The sequence below is a fragment of the Nilaparvata lugens genome, chromosome 6, assembly GCF_014356525.2.
Source record: "Nilaparvata lugens isolate BPH chromosome 6, ASM1435652v1, whole genome shotgun sequence".
NCBI classification, from domain to species: domain Eukaryota; kingdom Metazoa; phylum Arthropoda; class Insecta; order Hemiptera; family Delphacidae; genus Nilaparvata; species Nilaparvata lugens.
The window spans coordinates 13,051,573-13,077,654 of record NC_052509.1 but is presented as its reverse complement, the minus strand read 5'-3'; the positions used below and the strand labels follow the sequence as shown (position 1 = coordinate 13,077,654).

Below are 26,082 nucleotides of genomic sequence, written 5' to 3'. Positions count from 1 at the left end.
TTCTTATAGCTGATACCGATATAGTTAATTATAATAATAGCTTTTCATTCATTGATCATCAAGATCAACTCTCTTTACTTTATGCGCCAAGAAATATATTTTTCCTACAGTTACCTTGAAAAGTGTCCATTCCTGCACTCATTACAGAACGCAAACAATCACTTTTACGCTCTAGTGCGAGAAAAATTTTTTCTGCACTCAAATTAAACATTTCTGAATAATTCAAAATAGCTGAAACCTCACACTATTTGCTCTTTATTTTATTCTGTGTTATTTTCGAATTTTTTTAATTTAATTCAAACGTGACTATGACAATGACTACGACAACGCCCCGTCTCGGAAAGCAAATTTTCTGACTCCAGCTGTTCAAAGTCTAGAACTTAGTCGAATCCCGAAAAGGGTTGAAAACTTTATTGGTTAACTAGCAGGTAACTCGTGCTCCGCAAGGGTCTATTTTAAAACTTGACAAACTGAAAACTTGACGTGATGAAATCTTGAAGAATTGAAAATAGGCCTATAAACATCCTCGGTTAATCAAGCATCTATATGCTAAATTTCAAGTTAATTAGTCCAGTAGTTCAGACGTGATGATGCGTCAAACATAATTTTCCTATCCCGTATGTGTATAAACCAGTTCTTTCCTTTATTATAGTATTATACAATAGTATAGTAGAATATAGTATAGGTTTGGATAGTTGGTGAGGAAAACTATCAGATACAATTGCCAATACATTCGAATCTTCTAAACTTCTAAACTTGATGAAGCAGTTCTCTCACCCACACAGATACTGATATGAAAATGGAGGGAATAAATAAAGTAAAGTTAAGTCAATAAAGTACTTTTCTGTAAATTGTGTAATTCTGAATGAATTGATAAATAAATAAAGCTATCATGGAGGACATGATCATCCTAGAGTATTTTTCTTCTATGATTTTCCTAATGATTCAACCTGAAATCAATTAAAACTCCTCAATAATTTTCCTGTTTTTCGTTGTTGTTGCAGACTACAATGAAGATGAGTAAGGTGGGCAACCAGACCAATTCGCAGGACCCGCAGGCAGTCAACTCTCGTGTGTTTGTCGGAAACCTGAACACATTTCAGTGCAGCAAAACTGATGTCGAGAGGATGTTCCAGCGATACGGACGTCTAGCTGGTAAGAAACTATCATTTTCGATCAATTATACCTCAATTTATAATCTCCTCCCTGGATCATCCATTGAAGGAGAAAACTTGCAATCAAATAATTCATTCAATTCTACTATTCTAAGGGTCGGTTTCCGAGCTCGAGATTTATCCAAGTTCTAGACTTTAAACAGCTGGAGTCAGGGAATTGGCTTTCCGAAACGAGGCGTTGTCCCAGTCCACGTTCAAATGGAATTTCGAAAAACTAGAAAATTGAACATAGAATAGAATAAAACAGAGAATAGTGTTCCAGCTATTCAGAATTAGTTGATAATGTTCAATTTCGTCAAGGAGAAACGTTTCCAATTATAAAAATGACGAAATAATAAATATAGTCATAAAAACTTAGTCTACACCCCGTGTCGGAAAGCCAATTTTCTGACTTCAACAGTTCAAAGTCTAGAGCTTGGCTAAATACCGAGCTTAGAAACCGGTCCTGAGAGACTTATAATAGACAATTGGACAAAGGGCTCATGGTTAACCCCGGCTACAATATCTGGAACAGGTTAGCAAGGATGTAGGGATCCAGAGCTACATCCAACTGAAAAGTACAGCTCTGGACAGAAAACGATGGAAAGCTGTCTACCATCGAATGATTGAAGCTGAAGAAGAAGAAGAGACTTATGATACATCGCTGAATGCGAAGAAAAAATAGAAAATACTTGCATTATATTCAGAAATTATGTAGTTTTATCCACCCAACCAGCTTCACTTCAACTCTACTTTTCCAGGAAATTAAATGTCCAAAATGGAACAAGTCGACTTATTGGATGATATTATCCAATTAGAAGATTAAGGCCTGGTTGCACAAAAGCCGGTTAAATTTTAATCGTGAATTATTTCACGAGAACCAATCAGAGAAGGTTTTTTTAAGACGAATTCTTTGATTGGTTATTGTGGAATTAACCACGATTAAAACTTAATTGTGCAACCTTTTTGTGCACTTTGTGAATCTGTGTGAATTTGTGAATCTTTTGTGTTCTTTGTGAACTTTTTGAGAGAAAACAGTTCACTATTTTCTGATTTCCAAGAGTAGGTCTTGTTTTTCTTCGACATTGCTTGTAGCTTTTTTTTTATTTTATTATATTTCATCTCATTTTCCCTATTAATGCTGTGCAAAGGCTAAAAATGAACGTTCTACTCGTCATATTTTTTTTCTATTTGTATAAAGTTTTTCGATTTGTATATCATCAAGCTATCAAAATGAGAAAGTCTTCTCATAAAATCATTTTTTTCTGATCATTACTTTTTAAGATATGAGCGCCTGAAGTTTGAATTTTCGGGACAGAACATTTCAAATTCGGTAAGATATAAATCCATGAGATTCAGAGGATGGATTATTCATGGTATTGTTGATCTAGTAGAATAAAAATTTTCTGAGAATATCAATTTTTGGAGAAATTATTCAATTCACCAAAAATAACTAAAAGTTATTTTTGGTTATTTTCAGTAAATTAAATAACTATCTTGAAAATTGATATCTTCAGAAAACTTTTGTTTTAATAGATCAACAATTCCATGGAGAATCTATCCTTCAAATCTCATGGATTTATCTTATACCGAATTTGGAATGTTCTGTCCCAAAAATTTGAACTTTAGGCGCTCATATCTCAAAAAGTAATGATCAGAAAAAAAATGTTTTCTCGAGAAAACTTTTTCATTTTGATAGCTTGATGATATACAAATTAAAAAACTTGGAAAAATATCGAGAGTAGAAAGTTTATTTTCAGCCTTTACACAACCTTAAGGGCTCAGGCTACATTGATATGGAACAAACGATTGAAGAAACACTTCAGAACTACTGTTTATTTTGTACTCCAAAGTTATCAATAAATAAATATTATTACAACCAATGTTCACTCTTTCAAGAACCTTGAATATACTATAATTGATAAAATAAAAATGAATGAGTATTCCATTGATTGATGAATTTTAAGGCAGGTTGTAGGTTCGAATCCCATTCAGAATATGGACACTTTCATGTTTAATCCCATGTTCAAGCAAATGCTCATATGAGCATCAACCTGAAAAACAAATTGAAACATCTTCAATCTCAGCTTACACAAAGTAAGTTAAAGCTGAAATCAGAATAAGATCTAATTCTACCTCACGGGGGGCTTTAAAGGGCCACTGCCTTCTAAACTACCCTGAAGATCCTAAACAAACAACCTCACCAAACAGACCCCGTTCAAATGAGCAATAACTCATCAACCGGCTATCATTCAATGAGACACCACTTTACTCAAAACAGTCAACAAACTCTCTCTCACACTCATTTCACTCTATCTCTCTATCACTCTATCACTCTATGTCTCTCACTCTCACTATCTCCCTCCTCTCACTATCACTCAATAACTATATCTCACCAACACACACTCTCCCACTCACACACCTACACTCTCTCAATCTCATCCTCTCTCTCTCTCTCAACGCAACCGCAAATCTAATCAATTGAGCCGCTTTTAATTAGGTTTCAAGAAGCAATTAGCCAAGCTGTTAATAGCCGCTGGCAAGATGAACTACGGGCCACTCTGTAAATTATGACTATAATCGTTCCAGGCCCTGATTTATTTCTGGTCTTACATGATGATGAGGTGTTGTACATTATTGATAATTCAGGTATAAATAATTCATGCCTCTATGGATTGATATTAAGTGATAATAAATCACTAAGGACAGACTTTCCTTGAGAAGGAAGATAGCTGGCTTGGAAGGATACTGCAAGAACTGGAGCCTGCAGGTTAATCTGAACAAATCAAAGATGATGATTTTCAGGAAAGGACGCAAAACGAGTAGGCATGATGTTTAGAGGTACAACAACGAACCAATTGAAGTGGTAAACAGTTACAAGGACCTAGGAATGACCTTGACATCTAGATTATCATTAACAGATCATTTCAGGGAGAGATCATCAGCAGCAAGAATGTCCATAGATATTTTAAATGTTTTGTTCTCACAGAAAAAAATCCCCTTCGAATCAAAGCTGGGAGTATTTGGAGCGATGGCTCGATCTGTAGTGTGTTATGGCGCACAAGTATGAGGAGAACGGATGTTTGAGGAAGTGGAAAAAGCTCAACGCCTTTTCCTGAAGAAGGTATTCAACCTGCCGATGTGGGCCCCAAACTACTGTCTTCTGGATATACATTGTCTATACATTGGGGCTCCACTTCAAGTACATGAAGAGATGCATCAATCTGCCCAATAACAGATACCCGCAAATTCTGCTCAAGAAGATTATTGAGAAGGAGATATTTGTATACAGAGACTGGACGGATATGCAGATAGCTTATGGCATACAGGCAACAGAATTCCTTGTGGGCAATGTTGAAGCACTTGTTACTAAAGTTATCGAGGGGCTGAGAGAGGGACTCAATAGCAGACTGCGGAGAAGCCAGAGATGCTCCCTGTATCCGGAACTGACTCCATTCACCAATTACATCTACGAACCGGTGGACTTTTCATGGATTGAGTGGTTCATGAAGTCAAGGACAGAGCTTATCTACCTGAACAATTACTCGCACCGACAGGACGTGAGGATCTGCTCTCTCTGCAAATGAAGGAGGAAGAGGACATAATCCACTTCATAGCCAGATGCCCGGTTATTGCAGAAATCAGAAAACAATACTTCAAGAAGACCTTGCTCTCCGTCGCTGAGCTGAAGGTACATCTGAATGGCGACAACTGGAAGCTAGTGGGACAATACTGCGGAGATGCGTGCAAGTATAGATCCAGGAATTCAATTTTTAATTATACCCATAAGGTACTATTGCTCTTCTTTTTTTCTTTCATTGTATAAATCTTCCTTTCTCTATTTCTCATTTTTTCTTTTCAAATTTTCATGTTATGAAATTAATTTTCTTTTGATTTAAAGAAAATAATGTGAAAAACAGCTCACCAACTCCTTCTGACGGCACTTTGCCATGGAGTATATGCCAGCATGACTTTTGTATATTAATTGTATAAGTGTAATGCAATTACATTCAATAAAGGCATTTATTATTTATCAAGTGATAATAATGTGAGATATTTCTTCTATGTTTGGTTTTAAAGCATCGAAATTTGAAAATCTACTTTGTGAAAATAATTGAGGACTGAAAATGTTGTGAAGTGAACAACTACAAGACTTAACCTATTTCGGACTATGTGTAACCTTATCTAAATTTGGGAGAGGAATAGCACAAGGTTACCTTACTTTTTCTCTCCCTATCATTCTGATGATATAGGTACTTATTATATGAATCAATCTATAAATAAATGAAACAATCAATAAAGATGAACTACGGGCCACTCTGTGAATTATGACTATTGTCCTTACAGGCTCTGATTTATTTCTGGTCTTATATGATGATGAGGTGTTGGACATTATTGAGGTTAAGTTAAAACCACTCATTCATAGAGTAGTTAGGAAATTGTTCATGTAACATAGTGTCAATTTTTTTTTTAAAACTGTTTTATCACTCCGCAGAGAGCTCCACACACAATTTTTTTATAAACTTCTATATATTTCATAACTATATTCTATCATTGCTGAAAGTTATTGATAATGGTTGTAATTATTTTTAAAAGTTATCAGAAGAAATCAAAACAATCTCTCAACCATTGTTGGAAGTTTAAGGCCCGGTTCTATAGAAGCCGATTGAATTTTAACCGTGATTAATTTCGCGAGAACCAATAAGAGAAGGTCTTTTTGATAAGATGCCTTCTCTGATTGGTTCTCATGGAATTATCACGGTTGAATTTCAACCGGCTTTTGTGCAACTGGCACTAAGTGATTCTATCATCACAGAACATCATTTCTGAAAGCAATTGAGACAATTTTATGTCTGAAACTTATTGAAAGCAATTAAGACAATTTGAACTATTGCTGAATGTTAGTCTACACTCCAATTCTCTCATTTTAGTGGGATAAACATTTTTAAAAGTGATTAAAGGTGGTTTTATGATAGAAGTACAATACAATAAACATCTCCAACTCTTTCTAGAAGTAGACTAATTTCCAAGTAAACAAAGAGCTATTGCGGTTTTGGGAGCCAGCATAATAATGTTGATAGCGTGTTTGCTGGAATTCATATTCGTATCGTGATCTCATTACTTGATCCAAGTTTGGCCAAACTTTATTCAGTTTGACGTTGTATTCTTAATCTCAGTTGCTTGTACTTCTGTTCTGTATTCTCAGACACGAAATTAGTTTTTGCTTATCTGGCAGTTGGTTGAATGCTTTGACTGTGCCTGGTACCAAACTTATAGCCATAGATAGATGGGCCTCCAATTAAAAATATGTCTAGTCTTGGAGTGACCTGATTATTTCAATCAAATACTGAAAAAATATAAGTTTTTTATACTCATTTGGCTTTCAGATTCCCCAGCAGAAATCCAACATAAGGTGGAAGCTTACTGTATAGTGAAGTCCACGTTATAACGGCAGTGTTTGATTAACAATGGTATTGCTATTCTTGTCTATCATTCAACAAAGCGGATTGTGCTATCTCTTTCTTGCTTTGCTCTGCGATTCGTCTTTCAACAATGTAGAATTGATAATTAATTAACATAATATTTCATATTAATCAATAAAATTCATTATTTGATTATTAAAAAAAATAATTGATTATTTTAAACGAGAATGAACAGTTATTATCACATAAATAAACCTGTATCAGCTACCGTCTATAAAAGGCATTTACAAGACAGAGGATTGGCAACGGTCTTCTCCTATCTTTCTCCACTGCCATTATAACGTGGACCTCACCATAGAATCCCAACAGTTATCCAAAAATAGGAGAATCTTGTCTATACAGTGACGATTGACAGAATCCTATCAATTCGATCAACTGCTCACATAGGCTACCAAATAAAGTTAAGTAGATACTTGGCAGATATTTTGAAAGTTTACTTGGCCACAGAATTGTCACTTTTGGCAAGCTTTCTTTTGTCAATTGAAGCTTGGAGACAAACTTCCACATTCTTGATCGATTCTTTGATTGATTAGTGTCCTAAATCGTTCCTCAGAAATTGGATTTTGTCTGATAAACATTTCGAGGAAAATAAATGCGACTGAGTCCCTTTTGACTATTTCTCTTCCACACATTATTATTCTAAGAGAAGGCCTTATATCACCTTAAAATTCCTGATTTTGGATGTGTCAAAGAGACCTGAATCGTAATGATAAGTTCTTTTTAATAGAAATCTAGGAAAATAATATTGAAAATTTCAGGAAATGGGGGAAAGTATTGTAAAATCAAAACAGCTGACTGTTATCAGTATACAAATTAATCGAACTGGTCGAGTTCTATTTTAACACACAGTTATAATATACTAGCCATCAGGCTCGCTTCGCTCGCCATATCCGTGTAGCCAGGGGGCTCCGCCACTACCTCCGTAAACAAAGCCATAGTGCATTCTGGTGACGTCAGCACAGGTAGGGCTCCTACACCAATAAAAACACTAGCTGATATAGATCAGCTGAAATCAACGAATTTTGATTGGTGTAGGAGCCCTACCTGTGCTGACGTCACACGAATGCACTACGGCTTTGTTTACGGAGGTAGTGGCTCCGCCCCCTGGACCCCCGTAAAAAAATTGGATCAGCGGGCTCGCTTCGGGCGATATAATATTCCCAGAAACAGCTGTGATTGAAGTAGCAGTGCCTAATCAATTTTTCCGCGATAAATGCATTTCAATCTTGAACTTGGTGCCAACCTAACAAAGTCAACTCAACTTAATGCCAACCTGACAAAATTATTAATTTAGTTACCAGTTAACAACTGTTTCGAGGAGGTACTCTCTAGATTATAGTTCTATATTAACATATGGTATGGACATTTTTCAATTATAATTGAGAGATTGGAATAAGAAGAACATACATGCTAAAAGACGAACTCTAAACCCTTAAAAACCACCCTTAAAGTTGAAATATTGCCAAAAGATTTCTTGGTGCACCTCTAAAGGGCCAACTGAACATACCTACCAAATATGAACGTTTTTGGTCCGGTTGATTCTTAGTTCTGCGAGTGAGTAAGTGAGTCAGTCAGTCCGTCAGTGAGTGAGTGAGTGCCATTTCGCTTTTATATATATGGACTTATGTATTGAGCTCTTAAGGTGCGTACAGATATACGCGCCGCGAACATGAGCAATTCACTTTTAATCAGCTGACTAAATCTGTATTTTTACAGAAACGGTAGGATACTGATATATAAAGCCTGGCATCAGCTGATTAAAAGTGAATTGCTCATGTTCGCGGCGCGTATATCTGTACGCACCTTTACATTCCAACATTCTCAATCTAATAAAATGAATAAATAAAGGAATTTCAGACATACGGTTCACTTTACAACAGAATTTCGAAAATAAAGATTTCGTGGAAGAACAAAGGTTTTGGCCATCACCAAATTGCTATTCGAAATCAGGCAGAAACGTCCCAAATGCTACAATTATCTTGTTTTCTCTAGTTTCTACTGAAAGATTCGTACAGAAAATATCGGTAGAAGATTTTTTCGTAACTTTGACTCTGACTGGACATTGCTTCCATTACCTGTTAGCAGAGAAAACTCTTATAATTGCTATTATTAATATAAATGCTATTATTAATTCTGTGCTGTTAGTAATGCTCCACCACCGAATAAGTGATATAGTCAAAAAAGTAATAACATTAGAAGTATTGGAAAAAAAGGGAAAGCAGGAGATGGAGAAGAAGAAGGAGAAAGTGATGGAGAAGGATGAGGAGGAGAAGGAGAAGGCCAAGGAGGGAGAGAAGGAGGAGAAAAAGAAAAAGAAGGAGAAGAAGAAGGAGGGAAAGAAGAAGAAGGAGAAGAAGAGGAAAAAGAAGAAGAAGAGGTGGAAAAAGAAAAAGGTAAAAGAAGAAGAAGATAAAGGAGGAGAAGAAGAAGAGAAGAAAAGAACTGGTGAGGGAAATAAGGAAAAAGAAGAAGGATTGGAAGAAGATGAAGAGGTGGAAAAAGAAAAAGAAAAAAGAAGAAGAAGATAAAGGAGGGGAAGAAGAAGAGAAAAAAAGAACTGGTGAGGGAAATAAGGAGATTGGAGAGTCAGAAAAACAGATTAGGGAAGAAGCAGAAAATGATAGAGAAGGAAGGGAAGAGAAAGAGGAAGAAGAAGAGGAAGGAGAAGATGGAGAAGAAGAAGTAGAATAGAAGAAGGTGAATGAGAAGGGGATGAAGAAGGTGGAGAAGAAGAAGGAAAAGAAGGATAAGAAGAAGAGGTGGAAAAAGAAAAAGGTAAAAGAAGAAGAAGATAAAGGAGGAGAAGAAGAAGAGAAAAAAAGAACTGGTGAGGGAAATAAGGAAGAAGAAGAAGGATTGGAAGAAGAAGAAGAGGTGGAAAAAGAAAAAGAAAAAAGAAGAAGAAGATAAAGGAGGGGAAGAAGAAGAGAAAAAAAGAACTGGTGAGGGAAATAAGGAGATTGGAGAGTCAGAAAAACAGATTAGGGAAAAAGCAGAAAATGATGGAGAAGGAAGGGAAGAGAAAGAAGAAGAAGAAGAGGAAGGAGAAGATGGAGAAGAAGAAGTAGAAAAGAAGAAGGTGAAGGAGAAGGGGATGAAGAAGGTGGAGAAGAAGGAGGAAAGAAGAAGAAGGAAAAGGAGAACTGATGAAAGAAATGAGAAGATTGGAGAGTCAGAGAAACATATTAGAAAAAAAGCAGAAGATGATGGAGAAGGAAAAGAAGAGTGAGAAGGAGGAGAAGAAGTGGGAGAAAAAGAAGAGAACGATCTGGAAAGGTAAATAAGAAGATTGGAGAGTCATACAACCCCCACACGCCTAAAAGGATTAGCTTTTCGAGAAAAAGCAGAAGATTATGGAGAAGGAAAAGAAGAGGAAGAAGGAGAGAGAGAAGGAGGAGATGAAGTAGAAAAAAAGAAGAGAACGATCTGGGAAGGGAAATGAGAAGATTGGAGAGTCATACAACCCCCACACGCCTAAAAGGATTAGCTTTTCGAGTTGCACAGAACTTAATTTCAACTCTTATTTCTAATGCTTTGCCACTGCTGTATGCTGCTATGCTGGTAAGAAGAGAACACAGCCCACAGCCCACAGTCACCACGCTGCTTGAAAGACTTCACCGAAAACTTGAAAAGACTTCTTTCAAGTCCCTTTGCCCCACCCCCCACCCCTTGGGACTTGATTCAATTCGAGTCACAACACGAATGAAAAATGGTTGAACGTGCTTTGCGGCTCTGTTTTGTGCTGTACTTAGTGGGTGTCAGGTGGCAGGTTGAATAGTAGATAGAGAGAGAACGAATGAGTGGATGAGAGAATGAAAGAGTGGATTAAGAAATAAGTAGTGAGAGAATAAGAAATGAGTAAGGAGAAAATAGGGTTATGAAATTAAGTAATGGAGTGAAAAAGGGAAATTTTTCTACAAGAAAAAATTGAATAACTGGTTGGAAAAAATTGAGAATATGAGGTATAAAATAGTGAAGGATTGTGGGGGGTACGACGAAGGAGAATGAGTTGAGAAGGGGGAGGAGAGGATTTCAAAGACGAGAAGTGGGGAGAAGACGGGAAAGGAGATGAATTGAAAGAAGAGTTCATGGCGAAGCAGGAGAATGAGAAAACCAATAGAAGAACGATAAAGAAGAATGATGAAAAGTAATGAGGAATAGGGGAGGTGGAGGAGCAAGAGAAGGAGAAGATGATGGTGGAGAAGGAGGAGGAGGAGGAGATGGAGGAGGAAGAGAAAGAGATGTAAGGTTTTCAAGAAAATGGGAAATTATGTAGTAGTATCGAACCAATAGCGGATTCAGAGAAAAAAAAATTATAACTAATAGAGTTGTTGGAGGAAGAGGAAGATGAGGAGAAGAAAGAGAAGAATGTGGAGAAGGAGGAGAAGAAAAATGTAGATGACGAGAAGAAGGAAATGAAGAAACTTGTGGTAAAGGTAATAGGGTGGAAAATAATTAAGATTGGGAAAACAAGAGAAAATAAATTTTTTATAACAGGAAGAATTATTGGAATATAAGGGAAAGGAGGAGGAGTAGGAGGACGAGAGAAAAAAAAGGATGTAGAAAACCAGGGGTATAAAGATGAAGATAAGGAGGGACAAGAGGGAGAGAATCTTGAGATAGAGGTGAGGAAGTAAAAGAGAGAGAAATAGCAAAAATTGCAATATGAAACCAAGAAAAAACTAAAGAAGTAGAAGTAGTGAACAGGAGATAAGAAACGTCAAGTAGAATATGGAAACAAAGAGGAGAAGAGCAGGCGATAACAAGAAAGAGGAAGAGAGGAGGGGAAAAAGAGAAATAAGAGATGTGGGTAGTAGATTGAGCGAGTTTCATGGGGTGTAAGAGTCAGATTTTGTAAATATTCCATGTAGAGGATGGGATCAAAGAAGAGACTATCAGAGAACAACAAGAAAATGAGAAAGAAGAAGGATAAGAACAGAGGATAATGAAGAGAAGAGCAGGGGATAATAATGTGTAGAGAAAGACGGACAAAGAAGAGAAATAAAAACAAAGGTGAGAAGTAGAAAGAACGAAATTTATGAAGTATGTTCATTGAAATTACTCATCCGATTATAGGTCCTGTTTCAGATTTCTCCCCCATAAACCTTGAAGCATCTGTGAGACAACCTTCTTGATTAATAGCGTCTTTATTCTTCATAAAACCAGTAAACCCCAGTTAGGGTTGTATCGCCGAGAGAATATATAGGTTTATCTTATCCTTGGGGTTGTATACCCTTCCACATCGATGAACCTCGCTCTCAAAGTGACACAAACTTTGAAGCTTTTCCTGGAGATCTAACTTGGAAAAATGGCAGCTGTTGTATTTTATGATCATTTGTCATTTTTGTGGTTGTAATTCAAACTCAAATTTCCTTCTCTTTGTTTTCTCAATCACTATTTTTCCTTTGCCCATCATACCTATTTTTATATCCATGTTCACTTAGTCTATGCTAGTACTTTTGCTATTTCCTATTAGACTGTAACTGCTTTCACCTTGTTTACACCTTGCTTTTCACCTGCTTTTCACCTTGTTTACGTGTAGACAATTTTCCCGAATTAATTATAGGCTAGCCTTAATTTTTCAGTTCAACTCTCTTTTGCAAATTGGAATATCACCACCTTTGTTCAATCGTAGTTTACAAGTTCATCAATACATAATAAGACAATACAATATTGTCGAGAAATATCATGAATTCTTCAAAACAGATGAAATTACTGAGATATTGCAATAATTATTCAAATTCTAATGAATTAATTATTATTATTAAACGAAAATCCAAATTAATGCTGTTATCCACCCCGAAGACTTCTGCTACTGCAAATATTGACAACAGGGTAAACAGCTTGAAGGAAATTCGATGAGCGCTACTATTCAAAAATTATTTGTCAGCCCAGGAATCGAACCCAGTACCTCCCAATATTGGGGAGGCCCTGATTGGGAGGTACTCGGTTCGATTCCCGGGCTGACAAATAATTTTTGAATAGTAGCGCTCATCGAATTTCCATCAAGCTGTTTACCCTGTTGTCTATATTTGCAGTAGCAGAAGTCTTCGGGGTGAATTACAGCATTTAATTTGGATTTTCGTTTAATAATAATAATTTATTCATTAGAAAGTTACAAACATGTTTCAACATTCATAGTGTCATCTTCGGAAAATTTTCTAGTGTTTTATCAATCATGAATAATATTTATATGATATTATTATCATATCTCACCAAAAAAAGTATCTGAAGTCATCAGTACATTGTTAAAGGCTCTCACACACTTGATATTATAGAATAATATCATGACTCACTCTACTATTTACGTCTAGTGTGAGAGAGCCTTCCATGGACATTACAGATTCTGAACCTCTATTATTCACGAAACAGTTCTAAAAAATAATATCGCAAAAACGGGAATGAAATTATCTCCATAACAATATTCAGGAGTAGAAAAAGTACTCATCTCAACATCAAATTAACCATACTTGTAGACAGTTAACACCCTTCCCGAAAATTTAGCCATCAACTTTACGACTAAGGAATCATTTTTTCAGAGGCAATTATCATTATTGCAGTCTCTTGTATCTCTCTGAGTGTTTATTTGGATATATTATTATTACAAGGTGGAATAATAATTATAACTGCTCACTTTCCACCATTAATTTGGTGGATGTAACGTGTGTTATAATTGAGTACATAATTAGTTGATGAATAAAGGTGGCTAGGTAGAGGAAAATAAGCAAATGAAAATTGCAAAGACGCGTGGAAGGAAGAGGCAAGTTGAAAGAGGAGAGAGGCGCGTGGCAAGATGCGAGAGGGAAGTTGCAAGACAAGAGGCAAGACAAGATGTGAGAAAAGAGGCAAGACTAGAGGCAAGACTAGAGGCAAGACAAGGGGCAAGACTAGAGGCAAGAAAAGAAGCAGGACAAGAAGCAAGACAAGGGGCAAGAGAAGAAAGAAGACAAGAGGCACAAAAGGAGCAAGACAAGGGGCAAGACTGGAGGCAAGACTAGAGGCAAGACTAGAGACAAGACAAGAAGCAATACCAGAGGCAAGACTAGAGGCAGGACTAGAGGCAAGACAAGAAGCAAGACTAGAGACAAGACAAGAGGCAAGACTAGAGGCAAGAAAAAAACAAGTCAAGAGGTAGGAAAAAAAACAATACAGAAAGCAAGACAAGAGGCAAGACTAGAGGCAAGACAAGAAACAAGAAAAGAGGCAAGGCAAGAACCAATACTAGAGGCAAGACAAGAGGCAACTCAAAAGCAACACAAAAGGCAAGGTACAAGAGGCAAGAGACAAAACGCAAAATGAAATACAACACACGTTGCAACACAGAATAAATTCCTTATGAAAATAGAAAAGCATGAGAAAGGAGACTAATAAAGAATGATGAGGCAACAGTAGAAGAGAAAAAAACCCTGAAATAACTCAACACCTCAGCAATTACCCTGAATTATAACCGGTGTTGTAGCGTCATATCCAGCCACTTCACCTTCGGAATGGAGCCATAACTGTAATATTATTTTTATTCATAACTACCGGCGTCTCTCACTTCTAATATTGCTACAAATTGAATTTTCATCTGGCAAAAATTAGCCCGGAGCTGTTTCGGGGATTTACGCTGCAAAAGACAAATTGCCTTCTCGTTTCCATGCGGTGGGATTAGCTCTTATATAAGTAGCCCTACAGTGCTATAGTGAAGTCCACGTTATAATGGCAGTATCTGATCAACATTGGTGTTGCAATCCTTGTCTATCATTCCACAAAGCAGATGGCGTTATCCTTTTCTACCGTCGCAAGGTTGCCAGATCTGTTTTGGAAAATGTAGAAATCAAATTAATAGAAGAAGTATTTGTTCTCAATTATAATAAATTTAGGATTGAATCATTGGAAAAAATATTCTTTCTTGACGGATCATTTTAAACAAGAAAGAACATTTAATATCACATTAGATACACCGGTATCAGCTATCCTTCATAGAAGGCAGTGGCAAGGCAGAGAGTCGGCAACGCTGTTCTCCTATCTTTCTCCACTGCCATTATAACGTGGACCACACTTTAGGTACTTAATTGTTGTGAAGGGTGTTTTCAGACCCGAGTGTGAAAATTGAGAAGGCTTTTCTCGTATTATTAGCACCAAGTTGTGGCTTATTTGAGACTGTGAGGTGGATGAGGAGGAAGAGGAGTGGAAGAGGAAGAGGGGGAGGAGGAAGAGGAGGAAGAGAATGAGAAGGAAAAGGACAGGGGGTGGATGAAGGATGATGATTGAGAGGAGAAGAAGGAAGAGGAGGTGGAGGAGAAAGGAGAGAATAAGAAGGAGAAGGAAGAGAATTGAAAGTGTTGGAAGGGAAGATAATGAAGGAGGAGAAGGAGAGGAGTAGGAGGAGGAGGTGGAGAAGTGATGGGGTGACGAGGAGGAAAAGAAGGGGGTAAGAGATGGTGAAGAATGGAGGTGTGGTGGAGGAGGAGGAGGAGGAGGAGAAGGAGAAGGAGAAGAAGAAGAAGAAGAAGAGAAGAAGAAGAAGAAGAGAAGAAGAAGAAGAAAGAAGAAGAAGAAGAAGAAGAAGGAGAAGAAGAAGAAGAAGAAGGAGGAGGAGAAGAAGAAGAAGAAGAAGAAGAAAGAAGAAGAAGAAGAAAGAAGAAGAAGAAGAGGAAGAGAAAGATGAGGAAGAGGAGGGAGTAGAGGAAGAAGAGTGTGGAAAACAGCTCATTGGCAGTAAAGCTCTCTCCAACTCACAAACACCTGTATTTAAATTCACTTTATAATTTTAGCATTGTTTGAATAGGAAGCACTGACGTGGCTTATGAAAGATGCTGATAATTTCTAGTGAGTTTTGGTATGGCAAAACTTTTGGTGGCCAGCAAAAGCTGTATGAAAGTGTACTTTCCTATAATACCCGTATTAGCACACCTTACAAAATACGGTTGCGTTGAACTAATAATTATTATTATTATTATAACTTGACTGTTGAGGGTCTGGTGAATATTTTAGAGTAGTATGTAGCCTAAAGGTGCGTACAGATATACGCGCCGCGAACATGAGCAATTTACTTTTAATCAGCTGACTATATAATTATGTATTTTTACAGAAACGGTAAGATACAGATATAAAAAGCTTGGCATCAGCTGATTAAAAGTGAATTGCTCATGTTCGCGGCGCGTATATCTGTACGCACCTTAATATATTGAGGTCCACGTTATAATGGCAGTGAAGAATGATAGGCGAACAACGATGCCGATCCTTTGCTTGTCAATGCCTTTTGTAGACGGTAGCTGATACAGGTTTATTTATGTAATATTAACTGTTCATTCTCGTTTGAAATAGTTCATTTTCTCGTTCATAATGAATTTCCATAATTGGGATGAATTATTTCGTAAATTAATGATTAATTCTACATTGTTAAAAGACGATAATTCTGGCAACAGAGCAAAGCGAGAAAGAGATAGCGATATCCGCTTTGTTGCATGATAGGCAAGGATAGCAATACTATTGCTATTCAAACGCTGCCATTATAACGTGGACCTCACTATAGAGAGGATATTATGGTGGAAACTAGAACATATGTTTTTTAACAGTGAGTTGTTATGTAGAACTATCAGCTAAAATAATAATGAAAACACTAATGAAACAATATAACAATCATGTATATATATTGTTTGTAAATGGTAAATTGATTTAATTTAAACCACATCAAAATGATATAACAATGAGAACATACTAAACCAAATTGTACTGGATTAGATAGAAAATTACTAGATGGTAAGTCCTGGTTGCACAAAAGCCGGTTGAATTTTAACCGTGGTCAACTTTACGAGAACCAATCCGAGAAGGCGTTTTTGAAAAGACGGCTTCTCTGATTGGTTCTCATGAAATTAATCACGGTTAAAATTAAACCAGCTTTTGTGCAACTGGCACTCAGACATTGAAAACAAGAATGTTCGAAATACTTGATTGTATTTCTCAAGGAATAAATAATATGATTGTAGGTCTTTAGAATTCCAGAGCTCAAAAGCATCTTAGAGAAAATTGATCCGATGACAGCTACCAGTTGTTTCTGATAGGTCCATTCAATTTCTGCCCCAATCAAAGAAAATCTTCTCGAATCTCCCTCTCCTCTCCCTCCCTCTCATCCTTTCTCTACCTTTCTCACCCTCTCTTCCTCACATCCTCTTTTCCCTACTTCCTTTCTCTCCCTCACTCCCTCTCACTCTTTTCCTCTCTCTTTCTCTCCCTCATTCATTCTATCATCTCTCTATTATATCTTGATCTCAATGCTCTTCCTGGCCTTCTTCTCATTATTCCAGAAACTGTGGGGGTCCGAAGGGATCTAGGAATCGGTCGCTTTGTCCCATTCACTTGCAGCAGCGTCCGTCAAACTCACCCCTCTCTAATTCCGTGATCCCCTCCGATTTGGACTTGCAAATTATCATTGATAGAGCTCTTAGATTCTATTATTATTATCATCATAGATCTAATAGTTGAGGAGTTGAAGTATTATGAATGAAAATGAAGAAATATTCATTATTTCATTTCTTTAATATGTGAATATCTCCTATTTTAGTGGAAATAATGTGAAATATTTCCTCTATGTTTGGTTTTCAAGCATCTATATTCAAGAATCTACGTTATGAAAATAATCAAGGAGTGAAAGACTATAGTGAGGTCCACGTTATAATGGCAGTGAAGAAAGATAGGAGAAAAACGTTGCCAAGTCTCTCCATTTTGCCACTGACTGTACACAGCTGTTACTCAATTCATCCCATTCAATTTATTCTAATAATAATTATCATTTCCTTGATAAAAACATCAATATTTAATGTCAAATTGATCAAGAAAATATATTTCTTCATAATTTGATTCAAAAATTCGCTTTCATGACTGAGATCAGATTTTTATTTTTATACAAACCTGAAATGATGGCTAATTTGAAAAACTGTGATACAACAATCTAAATTTCAAAACAACAGAAATTGAGTTATTTGATAGGTATTCTATTCCAACTTCCTCTAAGAATAATAGAAATTCTATTCAAAAATAAGTGATTTAAATGGATTAGTTCTGAAATAACTTTTCAATATTATTTTATACCGGTACGAGTAGGTTTAACCTATACGGGTAGGCTAACTTAAGCATGGATGAAATCTAGGATGGTTAGTTATCAACTTTTAAAATGTCATTTCAGGTATTTTAATTTGTGTTTCTCATAAGGTAATGTTGATAATTATTTCATTGTTTCAAAAATGCATTTTAAATCAAATATACGACTTGTGTACTCAAGTATTTTGATAGAATGGAAAAAAATGGCGGCTGAGCATATGGTTTGTTCAGTTTTGTACAGTCACTGTCAAAAGTAAATATAAAATATTCTGGCAAATAGACAACATTGCAAAGCGAGAGAGAAATAGTGCTATCTGTTTTGTTGTATGATAGAAAACGACAGCAACAGTATTGTCAATCGTACACTGCCATTATAATGTGAACCTCACTATACAAGACTTGACCTATTTCGAACTATGTGTAACCTTATCTAGATTTGGGAGAGGAATAGAACAAGGTTACCTTATTTTTTCTCTCCCTATCATTCCGATGATATAATTATTGAATCAATCAATAGAGAATAAGACATTTTAATCTCTTGAACGAAAACTACTGATCAAGAAAATACATCTTATCTCATGAATCATGATAGTTATAATCAGCTAGTAGTTATGAAAAACTATCATAACTCACTCGTTTGTTGATCGATTTTGCTGGGTTGGAACTCAGATTGGAGAGATAATCAATGTCTTCTTTGAACGATTCGAATTTGATAGAACACAATTCGACTAATCACAAGCTGGAAAATTTAATACCAGCTTTATTACCACGATAACAGCCAATAGTTGAGTAAAGTGAAATCATAGTGAGGTCATCGTTATAATGTCAGTATTTGATTAGCAATGGTATTGCTATTCTTGTCTATCATCCAACAAAGCAGATAGCACTGTCTCTTTCTCGCTTTGCTCTGCATTCGTCTTTTAACAATACAGTTTTAATAATTAATTAACTTAATCTTTCATATTGGTTAAGAAGATTTATTATGGAATCAATGAAGAATATAATTTTTTGCTTGGTAAAATATAATTGATTATTTCAAACAAGAACGAACAGTCAACATTACATCAATAAACCTGTATCAGCTACCGTCTATAGAAGGCATTGACAAGACAGAGGATTGGCAACGTTGTTTCCCTATCTTTCTCCACTGCCATTATAACATGGACCTCACTATTGATGTTGAAAATATTAGACATTTTTGAAGTGGGGTTTCATTCACTCTGGAGAGAGAACACAAATGCAGAGCAAGCTTTCTATTTCACTCCGTACAGAGTTGGTCATTTTGAGACCTTGAGAAGGGAAGGGGGCCCAAAATGGGGATGATTTGGAGGATTTTTGGGGCTTGAATGAGTTGTGAAACGGACACACTGTTCCATTTCTAATGTTGGCGATAAACCTTTTTGCAAACAGTCTCTTTTCTGAACAGAACACACACAAAACATACTGTGCTACAAATAAGGAGAGAATAGGGGAAAGTGAGAGAGAAGGATGGATATAGGATGAGTGAGAATTGAAAGAAGAAGAATGGATGGAGAATAAAAGGAGGAGAGAAGGATGAATGAGAGTGAGAGGAAGAAGGATAGATATGGGATGAGTGAAGATTAGAAAAAGAAGGATAGATGGAGAATTAAAGGAAAGAGAAGCATGAATATATGAATGAGAATGGGAGGGAGAAGGATAGGTGTAGGATGAATGGGGATAAAAGGAAGAAGACTAGATAGAGAAGGCATGTGTAAGAGAAAGATGAAATGATAATCATTTGCAGCGACACGATTCAAGAATAATCCGGGGAAGAGATGACCAACACATGAATATTGAAATAATATTCAGTGTGCTGGCGTTATATGAATGCGGGTGTTATCACACTCGTGAATGTGCTGTTTTTAAATGAGAAATGTTTCTTGAATAACCATGACTGTTGTTTGGAGCTTAATCCTCCTGGAAATGATATTTGATTGAGGATTTCATGGTTCAGTTTCCCCTTTTCGTTTTAGTGTTTCTCATTCGATTCGACATATACTATGGTTTTTTAAACAATTTTAAAAATTTGGTGTGGCGCACTCATACAACTTTCCTTGCCGTTAAGAAAATTGATCACCTGACGCTAGTGTTCCCGCGCATCTCAAGTCTACTATTCAAATATATGAGCCAGCTGGTGACAGGACAATAACGCTGTAGACACACGAGGTCTGCTATCTCTTCATAGTGAATGATTTAATAGAATCAACAGATGCCACCAGTTTGCAATTGAATAATCACATTTTCACGAATTTTGAGCTTATTTTAGATGAAAATGGTACTGAACATTAATGGTGGAGATTTTCATTCTCAATCTTTTCCACTTGGACTTTTTTGTTTAAATTGTATCTGAAGCCTGATAATTGGGAATCTAAAATCAAACTTTCCATAGATGGGGCGGAGCTCCTGAAAGTTTTACAGATATGTGACTTGTGGCAGTTGATAGAGCAATTCAATGACTTTCTTAGGTATGAATTTGATCAAAATCATTGAAGCCGTTTTCGAGAAAATTTCGAAAAACCCGGTTTTTGACAACATTTTCGCCATTTTAGCCGCCATCTTGAATTTTATTTGATCGAAATTGTTCGTGTCGGATCCTCATAGGGTAAGGACCTTAAGTTCCAAATTTCAAGTCATTCTGTCCATTGGGAGATGAGATATCGTGTACACAGACGCACATACACTCATACACACACACACACACACACAACACACACACACACACACACACAACACACACACACATACAGAACAATACCCAAAAACCACTTTTTTGGACTCAGGGGACCTGGAAACATAGAAATTTGGAAATTGGGGTACCTTAATTTTTTTCGGAAAGCAATACTTTCCTTACCTATAGGGCAAGGAAAGTAAACAATGGACTTGAGATTTCATTGGGTCAGTTTTTTATTAGACTCTTGCGTAGCTCAGTTACCTGCTAGTAATTTAATAAAAATAACTCCAATTTAATCTAAAACATTACATGTTTACATCACGTATTAAAATCTTTGAATTGATACCGTACCCGAATAAATATGTGATATGATTAGAAAATTGATATATTCAGAAGGCTATGTGCCGGTTGCACAAAAGCAAAAGACATTAACTCCAGAGGAACCAATCAGAGAAGCGGTCTTTCCAAAAAAAACCTTCTATGATTGGTTCTCGTGAAATTAATCACAGTTAAAATTTAACCGGCTGTGTGCAACCGGGCCTATGAATGTACTGCAAGGAGTCCGAATTCTCAACTTATTAGAGCATCACTTCACAATAGTAGACTCATGATTCCTTTCACTTGAATTTGTCATTCATAAATCAACACTGTTGACACTTTCACAAGGAATTTTGCATGATGACAGCTGAATGACAAAAAGGTATTCCTGGCAAGTGGCCTGTCAAAGAGTTTCGTTTGTTCAGACTTAATGGAAGTGGAGAAACAGAGAGGAAGCAGATGCAAAAGAGAGAGAATGAGTTAAAGGTGATGGGGAGAGAAAAAGATGAGAGAAAGAGTGAAGAGAGAGAGATAGAGGGAATGAAAGGGTGAGAGAGAAACTCTGCTAAACCAATTAGCTCCTCTCTCATTCAGCTATTGCTACTCGCTTTTAACTCAGACCTTCACTCACTGAAACTGCTTTAAAGGGCCTCACTGCAACTCTCACTATTCAAGGTTGTATTCATTTTATTGTTAATACAAGCAGGTAACCCGTGCTCCACAAGGGTCTGATAGAAAAAATGACCTACTGGAATCTAAAAGAATTTTAAATAGGCCTATAACCATCCTCGGTTGATTGAGAATCTACATGCAAAATTTCAAGTTAATCAGTTCAATAGTTCAGACGTGATAATGCGTCAAACATAATTTTCCCATCCCGTACGTGTATAAGCCAGTTTTCTCCTTTATTATACTGTAGTATAGATTTTGAGACGCTTTTAATAGCCTACAATCGCATTATTTCTATAAGCTGCTTCACAAATCTTATCAATACATTGAGAAATACCAGAGCAGATGAAAACAATGAAGACTTTTTCCAAATGTCTGCTCTATTTCAACTAGCATCTGCTTTGTTTTGAGACCACCCGGAAACCAAGCTATAGCTTAGATGTAATAGATACAAGATAGCTCCTGCTGCAGTCTCATAGACAGGCAGACAAAATAGAGTGGTATCACAATAATAAATTGGGCACTATTCGTAGATGTTTGCGGATTTCAGACGTTGAAACAAAGATGTTGGAAAGGAAAAAGGAAAAAGTGAGAGAGTGAGAGAGAGAAAGAGAGATATGGGAAGAGAGGTGGTGAATTTGAAGGAAAGAAGATTATCGCCACAAAATAGAATGTTGAGAGAAAAGGAGAAAAGAAGTACAGAGAGGTAAGAGTAAAGATGAAAAGAGAGAGAAAAAAAGATAATCAGCACAAAATGAAACTTGAGAGAAAGAGGGAGAATGAACGAGGAGGAGAGAGAAAAGAAAGGATAATCGGTGCAAAATAAAAGAGATTCCCAACAGTTCTGGAATTATGTAGACGCATTTTGAGGCGCCACAATGTTTTGGAATTCACCCAAGAATCGAAGAGTCATTCCAGACTAACTTAACAACTATTGTCTGAGCTTCTTCTCAAAGGGGGGACTCTCTCCCCTCAGGGGAGTTTAAGGGGTTTTCCCAACCCAAAAACAATCTGTAGTCACATTTTGTAAGCTACCTCAATATCTCTCATTCATTGTTCGTGGAGTGAATCTGGATGGAATTGTTTCCCTTTTAATTATTGTTCAGGAAAGTTTTGAAGAGGCAGAAAGTTTAGTTATTTTTGAGAGTCGCATTGTCTTCTACTTATAGGAGGATTTTGAGTCCGTTATTAATTTTTCCAACAGGATGCTCTTTTATCGGGATCAATGGCTCAGAGGAGAGATGGCATGAGAAGATGCCCCATGATATAGGTTGTTTAACTTTCAAATTTATGTTCAATTGAGTTCATATTCCAAATTTCAAGCCGATGTTCTGTTAACTCAAGCCGACTACTGTCTATTATTACTGTTCTGCCCTTATGACAAAATGTAACAACGGTAGATAGACTACAGCGGTACATAGCTCCACGAAAAAGAACGACTAGGACTAACGGCTTGAGTTGACTGACAGTGGAGTTTGGAACATAAACACCTTTTACCAAGGGATATTTTCTTTTGCTATCATCACTCTATATCACAATTTGAAAGTTATAGAGTCTCGATTCGAGTACCGTTCATGATAGTGAGCTTCACGTTATAATGGCAGTGTTTGATTGACAATGGTATTGCTATCCTTGTCTATCATTCAACAAAGCGGATAGCTCTATCTCTTACTCGTTTTGCTCTGTTGCCAGATCGTCTTTTAACAATGTAGAATTCATAATTAATTAACATAACATTTCATCTTAATTATGGAAATTCATTATTGAATTATTGCAAAATATCATGTCTTGCTTTGATAAAATATAATTGATTATTTTAAACGAGAGTGAACAGAACATCAACAAAGCTGTATCAGCTACCCTCTACAGAAGGCATTCACTAGACAGAGTTCTGGCAACCGTTCTCTCCTATCTTTCTCTACTGCCATTAAAACGTGGACCTTACTATAGAACGTTGAATGGTGTACGATAATCAAATTATCTATATAATATAAAAGCGAAATCGCACTCACTCACTGACTGACTGACTGACTGACTCACTCACTCACTCACTCACTCACTCGCAGAACTAAGAATCTACCGGACCAGCTGCTTCACGCATTTTCAGAGCTTAGTAATGTTCTGAGTGTGGATCAGTGCAAAGTAGTTTACTTTGCCTATGTCCAATCTATAATACTAAATGGAATTCTAGCTTGGGGAGGGGCTTCCTCCTCAGTCATTGAGCCTCTCGCAGTCACCCAAAGAACAATTATAAAAACAATTTTGAAGAGAGACTTTAGATACCCAACAATACAGTTGTTTATCGAATTTCCCGTACTGAATGTTGAACAACTTTTTATTAAATCCTTGTTGATCCACATCAAAAAATACAAAACTGAACTTCTGGGAGAAACAGTTAACCATAGCTACTCAACTCGCCACAGATCCATTACAGCTTTGAGATACCTCAGCTGACTCACGGCTCTGAATTGACAAATCCTTCATACCTTGCCCATATCTTGTACAGAAATGTGCCAGGGGTGATTAGGGAAGCAGAGGCATTTAGTTTGGTAGTGTTTAGGAAGAGGGTGACAGGTGGCTGTCCAGATTGGTTGGGAAGCTTCAGAAGAACTACTCCAATCTCGTTATTCTTGGTGACGAACACGACTTCAGGTTTCCAGACAATTGATTGGTATCTATTTTATCATTGATATAACCGATTTGACTGTTTTGCCTTTCTGGTATTGCTTTTTTTCATTCTCTCTTCTGAGAATTTCTGGAATCCCTGCCACTGTGGTCTTCAAAAAAATATTCTTTTTTCTTCTTTATTTATTCTTTTAATCAATCAAGGTATTAAGTATACTTCTTCCTACATACATATTCCTACATACTCATACTTAAATGCATCAGCACAATATATTATCTATTTTATAATCAGAATATTAATAATACATCCATAATATAAGTGTATTCTCTATTATTTACTTCTATGAGCAGATTAAGCTTATTATGTATAAAGTGGAACTCCCCCCCTACACACAGATGGATAGTCTAGTAGGGGGATTCCAAAATATGTTGTATATTGTATTTCTTATTCGTGTATTATGTTTTTTTGAAATAAACTGAATTGAATTGAATTGAAAAACGTTCAAATTTGGTAGGTATGTACAGTTGGCCCTTCAGAGGCGCACTAAGAAATCTTTTAACTCTAAGGGTGGTTTTTAAGGGTTTAAAGTTCTTTTAGGATGTATATTCTTCTTATTCCAATATCTTAAAATTATTTTTGAAATGTCCATATCATATTGTAAATATAGAACTATAATCTAGAGAGAGTACCTCTTCGAAACAGTTGTTATGGTAACTAAATTAAAAAATTTGTCAGGTTGGCATTAAGTTGAGTTGACTTTGTTAGGTTGGCACCAAGTTGAAGATTGAAATACATTTATCCAGGACCTCCTAAATACCAATTTATCCAATTATTCAAAATTAGCGTTTTCTCAGCTTTTCTGCGTTTCCTCACCTTTTTCAATAACTGATGGAAATATATTAAAAAAAATTCAGTACACTGGTTTAGCTGAGGTGGAAAAATTTTGTTCGCCAAAGATACGCCGATATAGTAACAGGTGTTTTTCGAGATCAAATTGACATAATACGTTCAAATTCGTACAGAGGTTCCGCTGAGGTCTACATGCAGGCGAGCGAAGCGAGCCGCTGATCTCATTTTTGGACGATCCAGTCGGGGGTCCAGGGGGCGGAGCCCCCTGGCTAGAAGGATATGGCGAGCGAAGCGAGCCTGATGGCTAGTCAATCATATACTCAACATGATACTCTATAATCAGAGAATAGAAAGAAAATAAAAATTTCAGAACCCTTTTTGAATAATTTAATCACAACATGTTTCAACATTGATGCCATTTTCAAGTGAAATTTTCACTCGATTTTTAATAGGGGTATAATATGACTTAAATGACTTCATAGCACTTGGAAATGGCATCAATGCTCGAAACACGTTGTGATTAAATAATTCAAAAAGGGTACTGAGATTTCTATTTTCTTTCTATTTTTATCACAAGTAGCCCTATTCAGAAAAGAGATATAATGAGAGAGTATCGTCATATAATGTGTTAGTAATAATTAATGTGATGCTACAATCTATACTCTATGTCTATAGCAGATACTTAGTTGTTTCGAAATCAGAAGGTTTTCAACTCAATTCAATTGAATCAAATCAGTTCAACTCAAGTTCATCTTACCCTTTTCGATTCCCCCGTTTTTCAAACAACTAAGATTTATTGAAAGTCAAGATTAGCAATGGAAGACTCCTATTACACAGAATCGAATTTAATTTCCGGATATCGTATTTCATGTTTCCTATTCTCGATTTTGAAAACGGATTTCGCAGGAGAGAAAAAAAGGCTGGAGAATGCAAATTCTCCCTCACGCAAAAAAATACCTGACAGCTTCACGTTGGCTGGGAGAAAGAATTCTATTCATCCAAGTTGATTCGATCATTTTTTGACATTGAAAAATTCTATTGAATCGACCCACTTCAAAATATCAAGACCCCTATTTAAAATCGTGTGATAATTTCAATGCTATGGAAGATAAGTGGAAATTCCAGATTTGGAACTAGTTATACGTGGATTCAGTTACTCAAGAAATCATCAACAGACTTCCTTCGATATCTGAATAGATAAGACGT

At 36.4% G+C, this 26,082-nt stretch overlaps 1 protein-coding gene across 1 annotated transcript in view; it reads left to right on the top strand.

Moving 5' to 3' along the window:
- The window catches only part of LOC111047693, a 409,014-nt gene that overhangs the window by 137,399 nt on the left and 245,533 nt on the right, over positions 1 to 26,082 (top strand). Inside the window, exon 2 of the mRNA XM_039430135.1 lies at positions 1,005 to 1,155. Within this exon, the coding sequence (XP_039286069.1) occupies positions 1,011 to 1,155 (145 nt within the window). The 5' untranslated portion in view covers positions 1,005 to 1,010. The remainder of the gene's footprint in view (positions 1 to 1,004; positions 1,156 to 26,082) is intronic.